Here is a 24,513-nt window from a genome sequence, read left to right as displayed (position 1 = left end):
TCTTCTATGGTAAAGGGGGGCAATATGTCCCCTCGGCGATCCAGGTGTTTAGCGCCAAGGTAATAGCTCAGATGCTCTATGGAGCGCAATTTTGTGCGCTCGAGGAGTATGGCCCTCTGGAAATTATCCAATCCAAGTTCCTAAGAGCCATTTTAAGCCTCCCCTCTTGTGTACCTAATGTGGCTATACGCCTCGAGGTCGGTCTTCTACTAATTGAATCCCGTGCCTGGATCTATAGAATCAATTACTGGCTCAAAATGATATTTACACCCATAGGATTGGCTCCCCTGACGCTAGAAGACCCATTTAAATCTAGATGGAAGCGACATGTATACAACAAACTTTACGCCCTGGGTTTTTCACCTGAGGCTCTCATAGAGCTCGGGTTCACTAAGGCCAAAATAGCCATCCAGCAACGGATCAAGGATATAGAATTACAGAATAATTTAAGTTTGGCTGCGGCATATTCTAATCTGAGTCTAAATCAAAGAATATTTTCTTCTATTCTTATTTAACAAATCTAACTGTGGCCAAATATAGAAAAGCTTTTACTCTGGCCAGATTCAATGTTTTGCCATCTGCCCTGCTCGATGGTAGGTATAATAGAGTGCCCTATCAAGATCGAGTTTGTCCATGGGAAGCACGGGAGATGGAGACCATTGGTCATGTTCTTTTGGACTGTCCTTTTTACCGAGACCTCCGGCACGTTCTTATTACTTCTATCTTACATGAGCTTTCTGTAAAGTCTGAAGCTGACTACCTCCATCTTTTGTTAGCAGACACTAGCCCAATGGTGACACTCAGGATAGCTAAATTTTGCGCAGTGGCCACCATCTGCAGACAGAAGATTTTAGATATGAATCAATTATTTTAATTATTGGTTCCTTTTATATATTTTAGTATTCCTAATTTTATACATTTTATGCCTCCTAATGGTTTTATTGTAAATCGTATATTGTGTGATTTGTGTATTGTGTTCATACTATGTTGGCTGGTCCATGACCGAAATAAATTCATTCAATTCTCCTCCCCTGCCCACTCCAGCCCTCCCCTCCCTCCCCCCTGTCAGTTTTACCTATCCTAAGCATGATTGCACAGGGGTAAATCCCACTGAACTCAATAAACATGCAAATGATCCAACCTGCCCTTCTCCTTCACTCCCCTTCTGCCTGCTCCCATCCCACTCCTCCCTTCTGCCCTTCCTCCCCTCCCTCCTCCTCCTCCTCACCTCCCCATCCCCTGTGGTCAGTTTCACCTGTTCTAAGTATGATTGCAAGGGAGTAAATCCCACTGAACTCAATAAGCATGCAAATGATCAATCCATTCTCAGCAAACTTGCACAGGATCCCATTTCTTACCCCCCAGATTAAAAAGCAGAGTAATTCACTAATAGACAAAAAAAACCTTGTGGTTTAAGAACATATATATAGCCCACAGATATTTCTATCAAACTTTAAAAAGCAGAGAAATTGGGCAGCTATAGTGAATGCACCAGGGGAGCAGGAGACCTGACCTCCTCTCTGAGATATTGTTTGTTGTTGTTATGTGCCTTCAAGTCGATTACAACTTATGGCGGCCCTATGAATCAGTGACCTCCAATAGCATCTGTCATGAACCACCTTGTTAAGATCTTGTAAGTTTTGGGATGTTGTACTGTCCTACAAATCTGTCAAAATGCAAAGACAATTTGGGGTGGTCTTTCACAGTCCAATCCACTTCCTGTGTAGTTTGGAAGAATTTGGTAACATGTACCTCTGAGCATATGATGAGTGGTGGCAACACCTGCAATCAGCCCAAATAACAGAAACAAGACATGTGCTGTGCTGATCTAGTTTTAGCAGGGAGGAAGCAACAATATTAAGATACAGTTGATATAGTTCAGATAGTCACTTTAAATATGTTTGATTTACTTTGCAATTTTAGTGAAGTTTCCTATAGTAAATTATTTTCTTTTTCTTCTGTTTCTGTGAATATGTGAAGCACAGCAACACTTTGCAAAATATACACTAAAAAACTCCAAAAACAACTATGGAATAACAGCACTCACTTTTCTGCAGAATAGTCTCCCGTGGACCTCAGGAGTGTCAGTTTGCACAAGATAAAACTGTGGAAGGTGAAATATATTCTAGCAAATTTCTAGGAGTGATCTATATTTTTGATTGACCATGCCCACCTTTCCTTAAATAAAGTGGTTTAAACATTGCAGGCTGAAAACATGCATCTTGGGGCTTATCCAAATGGTGCGGGATAATCCACGGTTTCCATATTCAGTTTGTCATCTGATAGTCCTCACTTTGCCTTTTAGTTCGCTCTTTCCCAATTAAAAAAACCGCTTTTTTGCACCCTCACACGCAGCGGTAAGACCCCTACATTCTTTTTGCTTTTTCCAAGCTCCGCCTCTAAAACCTCCCCCATCAACCAATTGGTCAGCAAAAAAATTACATATGCTCCTCTCCCCCTTTGCAACAAAGCACAATATGGCTGTAAAGGAGTTCTTGCCTCGGAAGGAAAGGCTGCTGGTCGGTTTCACGCCTGCCTTCCCACGGAGAATGAAATTGACACCCTTTTCTTGTTTGCATTTGCGATATTACACTTAAACGAATGTATGCTTTTCTGCCTTTATTGATATTTAAGGAGATACACACGCTGGCAATGCACTTATTTCTCCATAAAAGCAAGAAACGTGTCCCCCCCCTTCTCCCTTTCCTTCCCACGAAGAATGAAATTAATTGACAAAGCTTTCCGGAGCAGGCTTGAAACTGACCAGAAGCTCTTTTCTTGTTTGCATTTGTGATATTACACTTAAACGAATGTATGTTTTTCTAATTTGAAGCAACAACCCCAGCGAGTAGAATGAAATTGACAAGGCTTTTGGAGGCAGGCTGAAACCGACCACCCCCCATTTCTCGCTTGCTGTGCATTGCAGATCTCACCCAGAGCAGCCGCCCAGTTTGCAGGCTGGCAAAAAATAAAATGCATCTGTGCAGTAGTTGCAGACCCCCCCCAACACCCCACCATTGCGATGATTGGTTCAATTTTCCCAGGCTTATTCTCGCACATGCGCAAAAGTGCAGATACGTGATTGGCTGGAATGAGGAGAAGGGGCAAGGGGAAACACCCAAGAACCGCCCATCAGCTGTAAAGTCCACGGTATTGCATCCTAACTCCTGAAGGCACAGCGGATGATTCCCGATTTTAAACAGCAAATCGCATTTTTGCCGGTATTGCAAGGAGCGAATTCAACCCACGAAAATGCATAACAGCGCCAGATGTCATTTGGACGACCAAAAAATAATGAACACACATAGCGGGCGTGTCACACATTTTGTAGTCGTCTGGATGAGCCCTTGGGCAAGCCAGGTTTTTTCCCCCAACAGCTAGAGTCGCTGCTTAAGTAGCAACGTATTGTAATCAGTCTGATTTTACATCAGATTGCAGTTTCAGATTCAACTGTTAATGCACCCAGAATAGAAATAGAACATAACCTCCAATTTGAAACACAAAAGGCTGTCTTCACCACTATGTGACATTGACCAATAAAAAAGCTTTGAAATTAATAAAAATAAATTTGACACAGGTTTCTAGGATGAATAATGGGGGAAATAAAATTTTCTAGATTAGTTTCTCTGTTGAAACAATAGTAACACAGGAAAGAAGCAAAGTAAGAAGAAAACCAACAAACATACAGAAATATAATTCTCCATCTTTGGAGATGACAGGTGTTGCCACCAGTCACCATATGCGCCTCAGAGGCACATGTTACCAAATTCTGCCAAGCTACAGAAGAAGTGGATTGGACTGTGAAAGACCAAGATCGGTTGGCTATAGGTACATTCTTAAACTGCAAGGTTTTTTGCCTATTAGTGAATAATTATGACAGGTAACAGTCACTTTAATGCATCTATATTTGGTTTTAGTTTTTAGAAGCTGATTTAACTAAAAAAGTGGTGCATGCCAAAGAAATGTGTGAGATAGCAAAAGAAACACTAAAAGATTTCAACTCTCAGAAGATGCAGCTACATAACTTTGTTAATCAGATGGAAGAGTGGCTCACCAAAATGGAAGAATCGCTTCTAAACTGCTCTCATAGTCAGGATCTGTCAGGTCTAAGAACAGTCAAGGTGAGTATTATTTGATAGTATTTGGAGATTCATATTTATTTCATTCTGCTGTAATGGTCCATAAGAATTCCATAACCACTCCAATGATTAATCAGAATAACTATATGTTTGACACAGTAGGGACATTTGTTACAAAACATACTTTCTAGAATCCCAGGATGAAGACATCAGACATTATCACTGAGTTAAGCTAGGTCAACTTTATTGAATGACTATCTGAACAATTAATTAAAATGGGGTATAGCACTTGCTTTTCTTTCTGGACTTAGGAAACTTCCCATATTCATTTGTCTACCTTGCCTGGGTAATCCTGCCCTTACCTAGAGCCTTGGCACAGTGCATGGGACTGCATGTAGACTTTTCTTTGCCCATAAACTATGAAGTCTGCCGAGGAGGAACCAGCACCTTATCACAGCTGCTGTGTCTTGGCTATAAGTGAGGTTGCCATTCCCTAGGGGTTTGCTGATTCCCAGCTCCTCTTCAGATATTGCATATTGAGAGCTTGCCTTGGTTACTGCTACTTTCACAAGCCTTGTTGACTCCAGGACCTTTCCAATAGATGATATCTTTACCTCACCCCACCCTCCAGCTACATTGAACCTGCTATAGGAACCTGGTTAGACCCTAAGCAGACACTTTATTCTGACCAGGCCAATATTGGCACTGGAATAACTTTGCAGTCCACAGCCGGAGGGGGGAAAGAACCTCACCGAACAGCCAATTAGTGATCCATTTCCAAGTCAAACTGTGAGGAGTTTATCATTACACAATAGTTTTCAGGGGATCCAGAGTGGAGGAATTTCCTATTCTGTTGAGCATGGTAGAACCTTGTAGCTGAGAAATAATGGAAGCTAAATAATGGCAACGAACTGAAGCTACTTCCAGGGTCTAAGGCTTAGATTCTAAGCCATGAGAAGTGTACATAGGGTGGCACGTACATTTCAAGCAACTTCCATTCATGGGATACATGACAAAGAGTGTCTAAATAGTGCTTTATTTTAAAATAAAATGTTGTTTTAATGCACTCCATACAGAGGCAGAACAATTTGTGGAAAATCTAAAATTCAAATCTTTTCAAATTTTCAAGGCTGATGTTCCCCTCCCCCAAATAAAAACATGTGCATGCACACACACACACACACACACAATATAGACCATATATTTCTGATAGATATGAGAGTGATATGGTCCTCTAGCAGATGTCTCCTGCTAAGAGGAAGGGCTTAAGAAATATTTTCCAGTGATGGGTTCTGATAAGAGTGGGCAGCAGGTTGGAAGTGAGGAAGAGGACCAACTATTGTAACAATAGTCAGTGGGTTTGTGTTGTATTGGATTTTAATCATAATCTACTTTGGCAGCCAATTTTGACTAAAAGTAGGGAATAAATAAACAAAGCATGCATGTGTACAGAACACATTTTAATAAATATAATATGTTCTACTTAATGTTCTACATTTGGACTTCAGAAAATACAGAAAGAGCTTCAACAACAGCAGACCAACTTTGATTCCACACAAGAAACCCTCAACAGCCTCTGTCGCAAATATCCATCTATTGAGCTGGAGACTCTTGGGGGCACTGTCACCTCACTGATAAAGAAGTATGAGGCTGTGAACCAGTTCAGTTTGAAAACACAGACTTCCATGCAGGAGTCCCTGGAAAAACACTTCCTCCGTGAGTCCTCATGATTGTTAATATCTGAGCCACAGGAATGTATGAAATTGCTTGAGATGATCATGCTGGCTAGGGTTGGTGAAAAGTTTCCATTGACATCACTAACTCATTTTTATACAGAGCCTTTCATAAAGTTCCAGTTGCCAAAAGCTTGTTTTACTTAACCTTTCCAAGTAGCTGTTTTTTGCTTAGATGGTGTTAATATATTCACTGTTCAAGACAGAGAGTCCTAGTCAGTATTAAATGAAATGTTATTTCTATTTTCTAATTCTATTGAAGTACCACCACCATTTTTTCAGAGATCCCTATTTTTTTATAACACCAAAATGGTTTATCATTGAGCATGGTATTCAATGTCCTGTTTATTAACTGAAATCTATGGTAGTACATTGGTGGTGGTGATTACAGTGCACAAGTCAGTAGTGGCAAATAATAATTAAATCAGAGTATTCTTGATGAATTCTGAGAACAGCATATCTAAATCAGCATCTTTGTATTATACAATAATATCTTGTATCTATCCTTTCTTATTTTTTAAAGAGTCTATATGTGGATTTCAGCATTGGTATTCTAATCTGAAGACTGCCGTAAAAGACTTAAGTATTTCATCTGGAGACAGTAAAGCCACCGAAGCAAAACTCCATGAACTGCAGGTATGGTAAGAAGGGATGACCGAACATCATTTGCTTGACTTGCAAATCCATTGGGGTCACGTAGGGATACCCCTTAAGCACACACAAAACCTTGTGGGTTTTGTGAATGCTTAACAGGCATGCTCAACACACACACACACACACACGCACACACAAAAAAACCCTAAAGTGCTTGTGAACTTTCCTTTCCACTATCAGTTCCTTTGCAAGTAAAGAAGAAGTAACTAGCAGTGGAAGAGAGTGCAGCTCCATTTCCTGCTACGCCCTTTTCTGGTGCATGATGGAAAAGAGCCACTTTGGTGATGGGAGAAATATAGCAGGCAGAAACAGACCTCCCTGAGGACAGAATGTGGCTAGCTGAATGGGCCACAAATTATGCATATAGCAGCTCCCCTCCCTCCAAAAATCCTGCGGGCTGGGCTATATTTCCCATGCTTCCATGGCAGAAAATTATATGTATACTATAATTTGCAGCCATGGAGAAGTCCATGGGGAATGCTCACAATGTACAAAATTAACTGATGGAGCTATTAGCCCCCCTCATGATCCCAGTGATGTCACTGGGAATGTTGCAGATGTTAGAGACCTCCTTGTAACCTGCTCACACCAAGATGCCTCCCCACCATCTTCCTTTCTTTGTTTACCAAGGTGCAGGATGGTAAGGAGGGTTCCTCAAAACAACATTTATCAGGTATGGCTGTCTGCATACCTAATGCTTTTATGGATGTTCGTGGAAGCATCCAGGAAGTGAAGCCTGAGACTGAACAAGACCATTCCCTACAGGAACACCCCCCCCACTGTCTTCCTCTCACTTAGTAAGTTTAGGAGAGGTTGGTGATGGAGAGGACTCCCTGGAATATGGGTAAAGCATATTGAGTTAGATTATAATGCATGCTGGAGCAGTTGAGGTTTGATCTTAAAAAAATCTGGTGGGAGCACTTGACTCCTTAAATTTGAATTCCCCACTCCATTTTGACATTCTTCTCCATTACAATTCCTCACGATAGAAATACAGTAGATTGCAAGGATATACTAAAAATACAAAGTAAGGACAGGTTAAATTAATCAGATGTTCAAAGTCCTAACTCCACATCAGCAGCAGTCAGTGGGATGGTGAATGTGGGGTGGCACTGTGTACCTGGCTTCCAGATGGCAAGCTTGCTGCCACTTATTGAGAGGTGGAGGAATGAGACACAGGGAGCACAGTGCGTTGTGAGTGCTGTGGCATCAGGAACATCAGGTTGGCTCTGCCACAGCACCCACAGTGTGCCTCAAGCCTCCCCCTCTCAGTTAGCGCAGAGACACTTGCCATCTGAAAGCCAGGTATGCAGTGCTTCCCTACCGTTGCCACCACACCAACCAACTCCACATGGTAACACCATAAATTCCTGCCTCTTAGTTATCTCCAAATTCCTTCTCAACAGTCTCTGCTAGTTCAGATGCTATCACTGTGTAAATGGTTAGGATTTTTTTCTTGTTTAGCAACAATATGTATCACTTCACATACATTGAACCACATAATCTACTGTTTTGTTGCCATATATATTTCTGATTATCTTGGCTTTGTTTACCATCTTGAATAATTTGGTAGCATCTGCAAACTTAGCTACCTTACTGCTTACCCCAAACTCCAAATAATTTGAATAGTATCAGCACCAGTTGGATTTCCCTTGTCTCTTGTTTTAGGAATATGGAATCCTGGGGAACTCATGAATGCTTCAGTGCAGAGGTGGGGAACCTATGGTTCTCAGGATTTTGCTGGGCTACAGTTCCCATCATGCCTGAACATTGGCCATGATGGCTGGGGGTGATGGGAGCTGGAGGCCAACATTTATGTATGTATGTATTTATTTATTATTTGATTTATATCCCACCCTTCCTCCCTGTTTTAGTGTGTTAAGTAAAGTTATCACTAAGTCAAAACCTTAAAACCAATCTATGGGTTCATGGTGCATCATTCTGAGGATAGTTTAAAGTGTAAGAAGGATTGCAGAATATTTGCTCACGCCAAACTGTAATTTCCATAGAAAACATTTACTTTAGGGAGTTTTTACTAGCAAGTTTTCTACACACAAGAGCTTTTTGCTTGTTTGTTTTTTTAAACAAGGAACAACATTCAAATCTTCAGTCTTTATCTGCCATATGAAGTGGTACATTCACAGGAACGCTGTGCCAAATAATCCACATGTGTAGATAGTGTCAGCTTTCTAAGTGACTGGTTAAAACATGAATGTTAAGCACAGTCTCCTTCATTTCCATTTTCCTTCTCCCCCCATCTACTTTTTCATGTAAAATTCCATATTTGTTTCTCTCAGAAAGTGTTGGATTGTGTTAGTGAAGGAAGATGCAAGCTGGAGGCAGCCTCCCAAGAAGGAGAACATTTGTGTGCTTTCCTAGCAAAATCGTCTGTGAGTAGCATCCAGGAGCAGATAACTAAAGCTCATCAGGACTTTGAGGGATTCTTGAAACAGTGCTTGAAAGATAAACAAGCTCTGGAAGACTGCATTGCAGAGCTGGGAAGGTAGGTTGTTTTAATCAGATGTGCATGTGGTACATTGTATAAAATTTCCATATGAAGCTGCTTTATGTTCTTGGTCCATCTAGCTCAATACTGACTATTTTGACTAATTGTGGTTCTTCAAGGACTTAGATATTCCCACTATGCTATACAAGTGCCTTTTAACAGGATTGGGCCTGGGAGCTTACACATGCAAAGCATTAAGTCGACCACTGGCCTATGGCCTCTCCTAAAAATCCAAAACAATGACATGTAACTTAACACCGTGAAATCACTGGTGACCATGTCAAAATATTTCCTTTAGAGGAAGGAATAATTATGGTCTCAGTCCTCCTCTTCCATGAAAATAACATGAGCAACAAGTCCAATTTCAAACACTGTTAGTAATGTGCTCATAGCAAACTGTACTTCTTTCTAATTTGTACGGTTAAAATGGAAATATCGGTAGGATTGCTCACTCTTTCATTGGACACTGGACATGGCCCTTCATATCTCCAGCTGAAACAGGAGAAAATGAGCTATGGCTTTGGAAATGTATTATTTGTCTGGCTCCCTCATCTGTTGTGGCAAGCAAGTCTCCCAAGTGCCACACAGGCCAGCAGATCAGGATGAACAATGTATGTCACAACTGGGAGGGGAGCAGGCCATAGGAAGAAACAAAAGGCAGTAGAGACTATGGAATGGAAGGACAGCCCAGTGGTGGTTCCCTGCAAGGTTTGTGCAGTGTTTGTTTTCTTGCCTGAGAACAACATGGCAGACACGTGCAACAAGTGCAAGCTGGTGGTACTGTTAGAAGAATAAGTGAGGGGCCCAGAATAGCAGGTGGCCACACTGAAGAGTATAAGAGAAGACAAAGAGTTCTTAGATAGAACACTGGAACAACAACAGCAAAGAGAAGTACAGGAGGTGGAAGAACAACAGCATGTTCAAACAGAAGAGGAGACAGTTATGGAAAGCAACAACAAAGTAGAGGAAACTGGAAAAGAATGATGGGAGCAGAAGAGCTAGAAGACACTCTTTACCAGTGGAACTACAGAACTGCTTCCAGACACTTGTGGATGAGACTAGAGGACAGCCTGCAGGGGAAGAATTACAGGAGACTCCACACAACAGTGAGCAAGAGGCCAAGGCTCAGTCAAGCAGGTGCAATGAAACCATGCCACATGACAAGAAGAAGAGAAGAGTAGTAATAGTAGTAGTGGGAGATTCCCTACTGCGTGTGATTGAAACCCAAGTATGCCAAGAAGATCCATGGGCTTGCTAGGTATGCTGTCTCCTAGAGGACAGATTAGAGATGTGACAGAAGGGTTGCCATCATTCATAAAGCCCCTTACCCCTTTCTTCTCATCCATGTGGGAATGAATGATACTGTCAAAAGAAGCTATGAAGAAATCATAACAGACTTTGAAGGTCTGGGAAGGAAACTCAAGGACTTTGGGGCCCAGATAGTTTTATCCTGTGCATGAAGATGATATCAGGTGGGTAATTAGTTCCACCTAGTGGTTGAAGGCAAAAGAGTACTGCTGACGTTTTATTGTAGATCTCTTCCTGGTCTGCGGCTGCTCCGTGCTCAGTTTTCTCTTTTGCCTTCACACGAAAGTGGTTGGATCCTCTCTGTCTCCGTTGGTTCAGGGTTGTATTGTTTGTTTGTTTAGGTTTCATGTGTCATTTTACTGTTGTTCTTTCCCTCTGTGTGTGTTTATTCCTCTCCCTTCTAAAAAAAAAGTTAAAAAAAACCAAACAGTTCCTTGTGTCTTTCCCTCGAAGCCTTTCTCCGTGGCGAGGAGCGACTAGCCCCTCCCCGCGGCTCCTGGGGCCATCGGCCTCTTCAGGCTCCCTCTCCAGCCAAGTTTGCTGCTGTTTCTCCTTGGAGAGCTAGCAACAGCGTCGGCAGCTTTAGTTTGGAGACGGCTTCCCTGGGGCTCAGCGTCCGAGCCGGCACCTAGTTTTTTCACATTCCTTTTGTGAGCAGCTTTCGTTTTCCCCGCTCTATAGCAGTGGGGGGGGGGCAGACGCACAATCGCAGTAGGGAGGACGACTACAGCTGCTGCTGGTTTTTTCTGCTTGCCCAGCCCTTTACCAAGACAGCGTGGTTACTCACCGCCAGCGAGAGTCTTTCCTTTATTAACCCTATAAGTCCCGCAGTGTGTGCCCGCAATGGGGAAAGCCACACACAAGATGAAACACCTCTCGAAGGGGTTGAAACCGCTCCCCCGCATGCCTGCAATAGGTGCAGCATCAGAGCCCCTTCCCACCCTTGGTTCAGGGCAGTCGCAGTCTTCGGGGGATCATGCAGATATGGCGGTGGCCCGCCCCTCTACCGTCAGGCACGAGGTGGCTGAGGCTCAGGTTCTGGCGGGCAGGGTGGCTACGGAAGGCAGGTTGCCTATCCCATATAAGGGAACCTGTAGAGACAATCAGGGTCCTGTCCACCATACAAGGGATCAGAGGGACCTGGAACCCCTGTCTGATGAGGAAGGCAGCCAGTCTCACCCTTCCTTGGGTGCTATTTTTTCTACCACCTCCTCTCCTGAGGCCTTTACAGGGTTTTTGGAGGAGCCAATCCCTGTCCAACAGATCCAAGATGCTGAAGGGCACAGGCTCCACTCATCCCACACTCAGGCTCGCCCTTTACAGTTACACCTATCAGCACATTCAATTCAACAACTGAAGGAGCAACTTAGGGATGCCCTCTTAATGGATCTGGCTAGAGATTTGTCTTCTCAAGCTACATCGGGCCCACAGCCCTCACGGAACCCACCTGCAGATCACTTGAGGGCAAATCCATGCCCTTCCCCCAGCCGCACATCTCCAGATCCCTATGCGGCATCTCAAGGCAGGCACCTTCAGCCCCCAGAGCAGGAGCTTATAGACACAGAACACGACTTGATTGCCTTGGATGAAGAGGAATGGAGTGGGGAGTCAGAATCTGAGGAGATTTTATCTACTAGGATATTTCAAGAGCCTCATTTCCTTCCTCTGCTATGCAAGGCGATGGAAGCCCTTACCCTCACCTCTGCAGAGGATTCTCCTACTCCATCCTCGTTGAGAGTCTCAGCGGTATGTCCAGATCCAAAACCTAGGTCTAGAGTGTTGAAGCTTCCTTCTCCCGAAGGTGCTCAAATCAGAATTTGACATTCCTTTGCAATTCAAAAAATCGGTTTCCTTAGCCAATAAATATTATATGCTGAAACATCCGATCATGGATCAGCTGAAGGTCCCACTCATAGATGCGCCTATAGTCAATCTGCTAAACCCATCATTGAATCCGAAAGACTCAGATGCGCACCTTAAGGATAGCACTGAGCGCAAGATGGACCAGGGGCTTAGAAGGGTGCACGAGGCTAGTGCGCTATCAATCAGGGCAGCAGCAGCCTCCTTGGTGTTTGCTCGAGCCTCCCTTCTTTGGTTGGAAGATCTGCTGGATGGCCCACAGCAAGATGCAGCCCGGGTGCGCAAATCTCTGCTGAAGGTCTCTCGAGCAGTTACCTTCATGGCAGATGCATCTATGGATGCCATGCATTTTGCAGCAAGGTCACTGACGGCAGGGATCTTCACGCGAAGAACCCTTTGGCTTCGACATTGGGAGGCAGACCCGGCAGCTTGTTCGAATCTTGCCTCAGAACCCTACGTAGGAGGCAAATTATTTGGGGACACTGCCCTCGCTAATGTCTTGGAAACTAAGGAAAAGAAAAAGTCCATGCCATCCACCAGAAAAAGGGATGACGGAAGAACCTTTCGTCGCTCATTCCATCCTTATCATTTGGCGCAGTCCTTTTGGGGCTCACGTCCCTTTGGAAGACAGAAGGACACCCGCTCCAGCCATCCCTTCTGGAACAGACAGTGCAGCCAGCTTAAGTCCCAGCAGCACCTTCCGGTTCGATCGGGCTTTGCATCCCAGTCACGTGGAAACGGGTCAGTTCTGACGCCTCCGCCTCGCCGGTGGGAGGCCGTCTCCAACAATTTGCTCACTGATGGAAGGACTTATCCTCCGATCAGTGGGTCCTACGCACCCTTCGATACGGCCTTCGCCTGGAATTTTCTTCCACCCCCTCGGCGAGATTCATTCCATCCCCTCTATCAGCAAATCCACACAAGAGGGGCAAAGTTTTACAGTCAGTTTCCCATCTCCTACGCATGGCAGCCATCGAGAAGGTCCCACCAGGAGAGAGATTCCTGGGAAATTACTCTCTGTTCTTCACCGTCGGGCAAAAAGACGGTTCGTCCAGGCCGGTGCTAGACCTCAAGGGTCTAAATTCCTTCATAAAATACCGCAAATTTTATATGGACACCTTACTTTCGATCAAAGAAGCTCTGAGGCTAGGGGACTTCCTCTCTTCTATCGACCTGAAGGAGGCCTACCTTCACATACAAATCTTTCCCACTCACAGAAGGTACCTTCGCTTCGCGGTGGGACAAGACCATTATCAATTCAGGGCTATGCCCTTTGGCCTGTCGTCTGCTCCCAGGGCATTCACGAAGATCGTGGTTGCCCTGGTGGCACACCTCAGGACTCTGGGGATTCATATCTTTCCTTATCTGGACGATTTTCTGATCTGCTCACCATCATTGCACAAGGCATGGGAGGACCTCCATGTCACCCTGACCTGTCTAAAAGACCATGGCTTCTTGATCAACGAGGCCAAGAGCCGTCTCTTTCCGTCCAGACGCATTGCACATTTGGGAGCGACTATAGACTCACAACACGGCCTCATCACGTTGTCCCAAGAAAGGATCAGCAAGATTCACAAAGTAGCGTTGGATGACCTATCCTCCCCCTCAACGGACCTGATGGACTTGGCAGCACTTCTGGGTTTGATGGTATCCACGTTCCAAATGACACCATGGACACGTCATCATTCCCGCACACTTCAGTGGGCGCTCCTGCCCTTCCAAAATGACATAGCGTCTAGACACCACCGCAGGGTAACTCTGTCGCCAGAGGTTTGGCAGTCGCTGTTCTGGTGGACCCTCGAGCCCAACCTGGAGCGAGGAGTTCCTTTCCAGGATCCACTGCACACCCTGATAACATCGGATGCCAGCCTATCAGGATGGGGAGCCATATGCGATGGGCAGATGATTCAAGGCACGTGGTCGTCTCAGGAATCCACACTGCCGATCAACCTGCTTGAACTACGTGCAGTTCGTCTGGCCCTCAGACACTTCGCGAGCACCAGACGGTTAGGGGCGGTGCTTATCAGAACAGACAACGTGTCGGCCAAATCTTATTTAAACCATCAGGGGGGCACATGCTCCCTCCTTCTTCAGAAAGAAGCCTTTCTCCTCTTCCAGTGGGCGGAGAACAATGTCGACTCAATAGCGGCAGAGTATCTCAAGGGGGAGGACAACAGCCAAGCCGACTGGCTCAGTTGGGAGAAGCTGATTCAAGGAGAATGGACTTCACCCAAGGCCTTTCGTCAGATAGTGGAACGTTTTGGCCACATTCAGGTAGACCTGCTTGCTACCAGTCACAATCGGCAGGTGAAGAGGTTCTTCTCCCGGTATGCGACACCAGGCGCGGAGGGGATAGATGTGTTAACTTCCCGGTGGCCTCCGGGCAGGCTATATGCCTTTCCTCCATTTTCCATAGGAGGAATGCCATCATGCGGGTTATAGCTCGACCTGTCGTCTGAAGGCAAGAATGTTTGTGAAGTCAAGACTAGGGGCGTCAGGCCCCTCCCACTCTCCAGTTCATTCTTGCCTTCGTACCGAACAAGTTTGATATTGATAGCGTAGCTTCTAGCTAAGTCATTTGTGTATTTGTCTCACAGGGTGTGGAAGTTTTGTTGTCTGTGTGTTTCACACTTCCCTTCCCTCTGTCTTGTTTTTCACATCGTTTGTTTCGTTTTCCTGGGGAATCCTTGGGGGGGGGTTCTCCCTTGCCCGGGCCGTTTTTCTGCCTTTTCCCCAGGTTTTAGCCTAACGGCTCTCAGAGAGACCACAGCCGCGGTTTTCTCTTCTCTCAGGCAGGAGCTTGCAGCTGCAGCTCCCGGCCTCTCCACACCGCTTGTTTTTGTGCCCGTTTGAAGTCACGTCCCCCACAGGAGCCTGCCCTTGAGGCTTCCTTTTATCTTTTGTTCCTGGCCGTCTAGGTCGCCGTCTTCCCGGTACGACCACGGCTTTTTCCGTCGTGGCGGTTTATGCCTAGAGCCTGCAGCTGCGGCTCCTCATACTATCACTGCCCCGCCTCCCCCAGCTCACTCTGCAGCAGCTTTAAATCTCGCCGCACCAGTCGCCCGCAGGCTGCGGCTGCGGCTTACTCAGTCTCCCTAAGCCTACAATCACTAGGGGATTCTGCTGGCCGTCTTGCCTCTCTGGCAGACTCTTTTCCCTGGCTTTTACAGCCGCGATCGAGCCTTTCAGCCCCGCGGCTCCAGAGCGTCTCCTTTTTAAATTGGAGGCCGTTTTTTCATTCGCTGGTGCTCCCAGGGGACCGCCATTGCTTCTTCATCTCCACAAGCCTTCTCTGATTGGTCAATTTTTCCCACTCCTTCTGCTAGCCCATTAGTATTGCAAAGGGGGGTCTCTATTCCACGGGCTATGGATAGCAGAGCCCAGGCCTTCTGTCAGCTCCCACTGTGTGACCTGCCCTTTGTGTGTGTGTTCCAGATAGGATCCTATAGTCTTCACAGTTCCTCCATTAAATCTGCTACTGCTGCTGGCCCTGGCAACTATTCGATTACTGCTACTATCTGAACCAGTATAATCTCTTCTCTCCACTGACTGTGCACCTGTGACTGTTTCATTAAGACTATTAATACTACACTGACTGTGCACCAGGCTGATCGATCTTAGTGTGCAGAGGCTCTTGCTACTATACAAGATTCCTTTATTAAATCTGCTACTGCTGCTGGCTCTGGCAACTGTTTGATTACTGCAACTATCTGAACCAGTACAATCTCACTGTGACCATTTCATCAAGACTATTGCTACTGCACTTGCTGTGCACCAGGTTGTTTGAACTGTACATTCTGCCCCATTCGTGACCGTGTACCAAGGCTGTTGATATTATGCAAAGCTGTTTGAACTGTACATTCTGCCCCATCCGTGGCCATGTACCAAGGCTGTTGATAATATACAAAGCTGTTTGAACTGTACATTCTGCCCCATCCGTGGCCGTGTACCAAGGCTGTTGATAATATACAAAGCTGTTTGAACTGTACATTCTGCCCCATCCGTGGCCGTGTACCAGGCTGTTGATACTATATAAAGCTGTTTGAACTGTACGTTCTGCCCCACCTGTGGCCATGTACCAAGGCTATTGATACCACGCAAAGCTGTTTGATCTGTACATTCTGCCCCATCCGTGGCCGTGTACCAGAGCTGTTGATACTGTGCAAAGCTGTGCAAATATTACATTCTGCTCCATACTGTACCACACCTGCGGATACTGTGCCAAGATATCTGGATGTGCATTCTGGTCGTGTACTAAGACTGTTCATAGTGTACATTCTGCCCCATCGTGGCAGTGTACTTAGCCATCAGCCAGTGCATTCTGCCCCAGTCATGTGCCGTGTACTGAGCCTGTTTGGGTCTGTACATTCTGCCCCATCGTGGCAGTGTACTGATACCCATAGAAAATATAAGATGGCGGAACAGTGCATTCTGCCCCATCGTGGCAGTGTACTGCTACCCTTAATATATATATGATGGCAGAACAGCCAGAGACAACCCAGGCAACCATGCTGAAACAGCCAGAGACAAACCAGACGACCAAGCCTAAACCACCTAAGGCGGTCAAACATAAGCATGCTAAAGCGGTTGCCAAAACTAAACATCTTTCCAGCCACAGCACAACCAAGCAGCCTCGCTATGTCTCTGTTCCAGTTCCAGAGGGGTCAACCCGTGCACAGCTAACTACCCTCTTTCATTCTCCTGCCGCTTCCTTTGATGAGGAGGACTTTCCGGGTTTTCCTGAACAGCCAACAGTCACCCAACCCGGGGCTTACTCTTCTTCACTACCTGTAGGGCCGTCCGCACTTCCGCCTATCCAAGAGCAACTGTCTACATCTCCGGGACTGCAGCTGTCCCATGAGTTCATTTCACACCTTCTAGGGCATGCTATTGTTTCTCGCTCAGAGACAGTCACCATCACAAGTTCCCCCGCTATCCCTCAACACAGTGGGGACCAATTTGTACACAGTGAGACGAATCCTTCATGTTCTCCAAATCTGTTTGACATTGCCAGGGGCAGGTTTCTTGATGACGTCTCTTGTGCGGAGGAGTCTGCATTTGCGCTGCAAGATGAAGGAGACGACTGGAGTGACCATTCGGAACATGAGCAGGATACATCCTATCGCCTCTTCGATGCCTCAGATTACCAACCTCTTGCACGCAGAGTGCTGAACACCCATGCCAGATCCCATCGCTAAACTGGCCAAGGACGAATGGTCTCACCCTCTACAAGCACGCCGATTTAATAACATTGGGGACAGACTTTATCCTTTGGCCCTGGACTTTACTATCAAACGGGCCGTCCCTGGCAGAGACGAGCCAATTTCCAGCTTAGTTTCCAGATCCCTCTTGCCAAGGGAAGGAGAATCTCATTTAAAGGATGCCACTGAGCGGAGACTGGACTTTGCCTTACGCAAGACTCATAGGCCACCACCTTTCCTGGACTTCCCAGGAGGATCCCTACGCCTGTGCAGCCTCTGAGACGGGCTCCCGTCTTGGATGAAACTTATCCAGTTTAAATTCAGTCAGAAGGCTCTTTTCTGACTGGGAATAATTTCTTCCGGTTAAAGAAGAAACGTGAGATTTCCCACATTAGCTTTGTTTTGATTGTTGGAGTCTGGAATTCGTCAGAATTGTCTGTCTTCCAGCAGCTCAGACAGAGCGAGGATTTTTATGCTAGCTCAGCTGGATAAGTGACCCTTTTTTTTTATACGGATTAACAGGCAAACATCCTCCTGTCTACATTCATCATTTTCTTATCTATACAGCTAAAGAGATTTGTCAAAGTAACAGCAATTGAGATAACCTAGGTGAGGTAAGACTTTCCTTTTTTTGTTCGCGGAGCTAGGGGGGAAGAAAATATAAATAGCTTATCTTTTTTTTTTTATTGCAAAAAGCTGACATGGAAAATGGCATTCTAAAGATTACAACGGGCGAGAGATTTCTGATTGGAGGAGATAAGAAATCTTTTTGATTTATGGCTGGGATTATTTTTCCTGATCTACTTTTTTTTTTGACGAATCTGCTCATTCTCTCTGCTACTAGCTATTTCGACGCTGTGAACTAAAGCTGTTCTTACACTTTCAGGCAGATAAGAGATAAGGGCTGTCTAGCGTGTGACGTTAGTTTGTTGGAAAAATTAACTCCTTTGTAACTGGTTAAAGAAATAAGCTGCTCTTTGTTTGGGACATTGAAAATTGAAGGAGTTTTGTTCCTTTGGCTTTAAGAATGACAATTAAGAAGACCATGGATGTACAAGAAGGGACTTTATCTCTAGACACGTTTCAGAAAATAATGAATGGGATTAACTCAATAAAACAAGAACTGAGAAATAATAGACAAGCGTGGAGAATTGAATTTTACGAAATGAGACAGGAGCTGAAAGAAACTCAGGATTCTATGAGAAAGGAGAATAAAGATAGATCTGGAAAACAAAAAAAGGATGAAAGAGAAATTAAAGGCAAGGTTCAAACTATGGAGACTGGCTTAATTATGGACATGAAAAAAGATTTGGATTTCTTGGCTGTGATGGATCCTGGAGACAAATATTACAGTTTGGAATTCAGCGCTGTCCCTGAAGGAATTGAAGAGATTGGAGATAAAGATATTATCGGTTCAAAAAAATTCTTGGATTGGAAGGATCTGATGGAACTTGAAATGGAGAAAGTTAACAATTAATCCCTGTCTTGTGTCAATGGAAAAACCTTCAAGAGATGTACTAGTGTATCATGTGGAAAAGAGGAACAGAGATGCGGCTTTGCAACAATACTTCAGTGATACGTTTGGATTTGATGGCAAGAAAATATCTGTGATGGAGAAAATTCCTATCAGACTTTTATTATATGACTATGACAGCAAGATGTTTGGGCGCGTAAAGATGGAAGATGGAAGATGGACCCAATATGGATAATGACAGAAGAGCGATTTAAAATCACTGGACTTAGTAGATTTGATGAGTTGGATTAATTGGCATGTTTATTTAGAAAAAAAAAATTGATTGACATATATCTCAAGGATTGGAAACTTCTCTTTGACTTTTTGTGGAAGATTAAAATGATATGATGTTAATGAGATTTGAAACCAACTAAGATAACTGTTGGAGGAAGGTGATTTTATAATCTATTAAGAGATAGGTCTGTTACATATTATAGATTTATAGTTGAATTATAGTGTTTTGAAATTACTGGATTTAGTAGATTTGAAGAGCTGGATTAATTGGCATGTTTATTTAGAAAAAAATTGATTGATATATATCTCAAGGATTGGAAACTTCTCTTTGACTTTTTGTGGAATATTAAAATGATATGATGTTAATGAGATTTGAAACCAACTAAGATAACCGCTGGAGAAAGGTGATTTTATAATCTATTAAGAGATAGGTTTGTTATATATTATAGATTTATAGCTGAACTATGACAAATCGGAAGTCAATATTTTTATATATATGTTTTTTTTTGTATTGTATTAGTTATTGATTTGTGTTGTTTTCTTTTTGTATTATTTTGGTTTTGAAAATTAGAATAAAAATTAATTGAAAAAAAAAAAAGACTCATAGGCCACCACCTTTCCTATGCGTGCATCTACGTCAGCCTCTATTTCGCCAGGGCAGCGATGATGTGGTTGGATGACCTCATCGAGGACCCCAATCCAGATCCTGTTTTTCTGTGCAGATCGCTTATAAAATTGTGCAAAACAGCTGCTTTCGTGGCCGACGCCACCTTGGACGCGAATCAGCTAGGAGCACGCGCCATGGCGGCTCAAGTTGTTGCCCGATGGACCCCCTGGCTTTGTCACTGGCAGGCCGACTCTACTGCCAGAGTTAATCTATCACGGGCACCTTATGCTGGGTCATTACTTTTCGGCGAGGAGGAACTAAAGGCAGTGCTTGTTGACCCTAAGGACACTCGAAAGCCTGTCTTGGCCACCGTCAGAAACATCGAGCGCAGACCTTTTAGACGTTTCGCTTTGTACTGCACGTCTCAGCCCCTTCGAGGAACGTGGCCCGGGGGACGAGGCCGCGAGTTCCCAACATATGATTTCTGCTCCTCCAGAGGAGGCTGGAATAGACATTTCCAGGGTAGAGGCCCACGGTTGGCTAGTTAACTTCAACAAAAGCATCTACAACCAATCCAACGTCTACAGCATCTAGGTGCAATGTTGGACACCCTGCAAGCGACTGTGCTCCTGTCACCAGATCGCATAACGGCTATCACAGACATCACAAGATCTCTGATGCACAAAACATCTGCAGACATCATGCTTCTCGCCAGGGCTCTCGGAATGTTGGTGTCCACCATCCATATTGTGCCATGCTCTCGAGCTCATACTCGCCAGCTGCAGTGGGCCTTACTACCGTTCCAACACGACATTGCCAGCTCAAATCATCGAGCAATCCCCTTGAGTCCCACACGGCACTTGTCATTCCGCTGGTGGACAAGGGTACAACATCTCACCCAGGGCACTCCATTCAGAGAACTCCACAGGACTGTCATTACCACAGATGCCAGTCTCCTTGGCTGGGGAGCCCACTGCAACTCCCAGTTAGTTCAGGGAGTTTGAAACACAGCAGAGCAAACTCGAAGCATCAATTGGCTGGAACTAAAGGCTGTCCACTTAGCTCTACTTCATCTTCAGTCTCTCTTCCACTTGGACCGTGTCCTCATTCGAACGGACAACACGTGTGCCAAATCTCATTTAAACAGACAGGGAGGCACCAGGTCCCGACTTGCAGAACCTGTCTTCCCTCATATTCGACGGGGCAGAACAACATCTGCAATCCTTGCAAGCAGAACATCTAAGAGGAATTTGGAATGTGACAGCAGACTAGCTTAGCAGACAACAGGTCTTTCCGGGAGAATGGAAGCTTCATCCGTCCGTTTTCCATCTTCTCCAGCGTCGTTTTGGCGCCTTCTCAGTCGACCTCTTTGCCTCCAGTTGCAATTGCCAGCTACCCAGGTACTTTGCGCGATACCTGGACACGACAGCGGAAGCGGTGGATGCCCTATCGCTACCGTGGCCGGATGGCCTATTGTACGCCTTCCCTCCAATACCACTGTTAGCCAGAACCTTGAGGAAGGCGCGGCGTGAGAGGGCCAAACTGGTTCTGATAGCTCCATATTGGCCCCGTCGACTGTGGTTCTCGGATCTCCTTGCCATGTCAGTAATGGATCCATGGACACTCCCGGTCAGGCCAGACCTCTTATCCCAGGGTCCAATATTGCATCAGGATCCCAATTGGCTCAAGCTAGCAGCGTGGCTTTTGAATGGGGACATTTGAGATCTGCTGGCCTGTCTGATGCTGTAATTGACATTATTTTGGCCTCGAGAAGACCATCCACTGCTCGTATTTATCAACATACTTGGGTGGCATTTTCCAGGTGGTGTCAGACTCAGCACCTCGATCCTTCACAGGCTACAATACACAGGTGCTGCAATATCTTCATAGGGGCCTCATGATGGGACTCAGATCCAACACATGGCGTCGACATGCGTCTACTCTGTCATCTATTCTCTCAGTGCCCTTCACTGGTGCCCCTATTGCCTCACATCCGTTCATCAAACGCTTCCTCAGAGGCACTACCCTACATTCACCGGCTGTAGTCCACCGTTTTCCCTCATGGAGTTTGTCAAAGGTGCTGCAGGCTTTACAACGCCCTCCATTTGAGCCCCTCAGGACTGTGCCTTTACATTTGTTGTTATTCAAGGTCCTGTTCCTGATCGCGATCACTTCTGCGAGACGAGTTTCGGAACTGGGTGCATTGTCTTCTGCTTGCCATCTTTGTGTCTTTCACAAGGACTCTGTTGTGCTGAAAACTGATCCTTCCATCCCAAGGTCAATTCAGTTTTCCACTGCAACCAGGACATTGTTATTCCTTCATTTTGTCCGAATCCTACCCATCCTCTCGAGAAGGCTTGGCATTCGTTGGATGTCTGGAGGGCTCTCAAGACCTACCTGTCCAGGACCCAGGAGATTCGACGAACCGAGTCTTGGTTTGTATCCTTTCATCCAAGGTCTATGGGGCATAAAGTAGCTAATTCCTCCTTATCCCGCTGGTTGCGTGCATGTATTACTTTAGCTTATGAGTCTCTTAAGCCTCCGGTTCCAGCTAGTATAATAGCTCATTCCAGTAGGTCAGCGGCCACTACGGCTGCTTTTGCTACCAACGCTCCTGTTGCTGATATTTGCAGAGCTGCTGTTTGGTCTACCCACACTCGTTTATAAGGCATTATAAAATAGACCGTTATGCCTCTGCTGATGCCTATTTTGGCAGGCGAGTGTTGTAACAGGTTCTTAATGATGATTAGGATGTGGGTGGTCCCTCCCTGTTATGGGTTGCTTTGGTACATCCCGCATGATGGCATTCCTCCTATGGAAAATGGACCATTGGTCTCACCTGAAGGGTGATTTTCATAGGAGGAATGCCATCACGACCCTCCCAGTTGGAGGAAATTTGGATGCCTAGTTGGAGGATACCTAGATTTCTTTTCTAGGGTTTTTATATATTCCTGTTATGCTATTTTATTACATTCACTAGTGAAGTCGAGACTGCTATTAATGTTATATCACTATGTTAGAGTCATGTTATTCTGAATACTGTTATTGTATTATGTCTTTGCTGGTAGGCCAGTTGGCCCTTTTTCCTGCACTTTTAGATATCTCTCTGGACTCGCTGCGAATGAACTGGAGAGTGGGAGGGGCCTGACGCCCCTGGTCTTGACTTCAGAAACATTCTTGCCTTCGGACGATAGGTCGAGCTAAACCCGCATGATGGCATTCCTCCTATGAAAATCACCCTTCAGGTGAGACCAATGGTCCAATTCCAGTTATAACCAGGGTGATCAAAAAACTTTGTGCTGAGAGGTCAGCGGTTCTGTTGGTGGCTCCATGGTGGCCAAGGAGACCTTGGTTTCCAGACCTCCTCGACCTGTTGGTGGAACCACCATGGAAAATTCCAGCGAGAAGGGACCTGCTATCTCAGGGACAGCTCCGCCACCCGGACCCAGAGTAGTTGGCGCTTCATGTATGGAACTTGAACGGAAGAGACTCTTGAAAAAAGGCATCTCTCCCCAAGTATTGGAAACCATGATGGCTTCTAGACGCCCATCCACACTCAGAATTTATGAAAGCACATGGAAGACCTTCTCATCCTGGTCACGGAAGAAAGGAATTCTTCCTCGGAAAGCAGGGGTCAACGAGATCCTGTCTTTTCTGCAAGACGGCTTATCTTTGGGTCTCAGACCTAACACCCTGAGGCGCCAAGTTTCAGCCTTATCGGCAATTCTCTCCAGATCCCCGGATAATCCAATCGGGTCTCACCCTTTTGTCAAATGTTTCCTCAGGGGAGCAACGATAACAGCAGCACCTATGGTGCATCGCTACCCAACTTGGGACCTACATAAAGTTTTGACAGCCCTTCAAAGACCTCCGTTTGAACCTCTGAGTCAAGTTTCCCTCTGTCTTCTGTCCTTTAAGGTCTTGTTTCTGGTGGCCATTACTTCGGCCCGTAGAGTGTCTGAATTGAATGCCCTGTCTGTCCATAAAAATTTTTGTGTATTTCATAAGGATAGAGTAGTCCTACGTACTGTCCCTTCCTTTCATCCCAAAGTGTTGTCTACCTTCCATTGCCAGCAAGAGCTGGTATTGCCATCCTTCTGTCCGAATCCTGTCCACCCTTTAGAGAAAGACTGGCACTCTCTTGACGTGAGACGAGCCCTTAAAGTTTATATTTCCAAGACAAAACCAATTCGGAAAACAGATAATTTGTTTGTCTCCTTTCACCCAACATCCCTGGGGAATAAGGTGACCACGTCTACACTAGCCAGGTGGATCAAGGCGTGCATATCATTGGCACATGCCTCTCTAAGATTAGCCCGTCCTACCGGAATAGTAGCTCACTCAACCAGGGCAGTGGCCACATCAGTGGCCTTTTCCCATAATGCCCCTCTAGCGGAGATTTGTAGGGCAGCCACTTGGTCCACTCCCAATACTTTCATTAAACATTATAAAATAGACTCCTATGCTTCAGCTGAGGCAGCTTTCGGGAGGAGGGTGCTACAGCACGGCCTCACAGATCAATAGTAGCCACAGCCCAGCAGTATTCCCACCCTACATGGGTCAGCTTTGGTATGTCCCACCTGATATCATCTTTCCATACACAGGAGAAGAGACATTTGGTCTTACCGTGAAATCGGTCTTCTCTGTGCATGTCAAAGATGATGTCAGGGCCACTCCCTATGAGGGCTGGGCTGCCTTTACAAGCACTATTGGACGTTGAGCAGAGAGTGTATGAGTACTGTTGTCTTCTTCGTGGTGTTTATTGGTCTTGTTCGTATGGGCTTGTCATTGAAAACTGAGCATGGAGCAGGCGCAGAC

The 24,513-nt window shown here is 45.4% G+C and overlaps 1 protein-coding gene across 1 annotated transcript in view; it reads left to right on the top strand.

Annotated features, from left to right (window-relative positions):
* SYNE1 (spectrin repeat containing nuclear envelope protein 1) overlaps positions 1–24,513 on the top strand; it is a 598,390-nt gene that overhangs the window by 198,262 nt on the left and 375,615 nt on the right. The window contains exons 45-48 of the mRNA XM_061624165.1: positions 3,918–4,121; positions 5,588–5,795; positions 6,336–6,448; positions 8,764–8,969. Of these exons, the coding sequence (XP_061480149.1) occupies positions 3,918–4,121; positions 5,588–5,795; positions 6,336–6,448; positions 8,764–8,969 (731 nt within the window). The remainder of the gene's footprint in view (positions 1–3,917; positions 4,122–5,587; positions 5,796–6,335; positions 6,449–8,763; positions 8,970–24,513) is intronic.

Source organism: Rhineura floridana, chromosome 4 (genome assembly GCF_030035675.1).
Source record: "Rhineura floridana isolate rRhiFlo1 chromosome 4, rRhiFlo1.hap2, whole genome shotgun sequence".
Lineage (NCBI taxonomy): Eukaryota > Metazoa > Chordata > Lepidosauria > Squamata > Rhineuridae > Rhineura > Rhineura floridana.
This window is presented reverse-complemented; position numbering and strand designations above follow the sequence as displayed.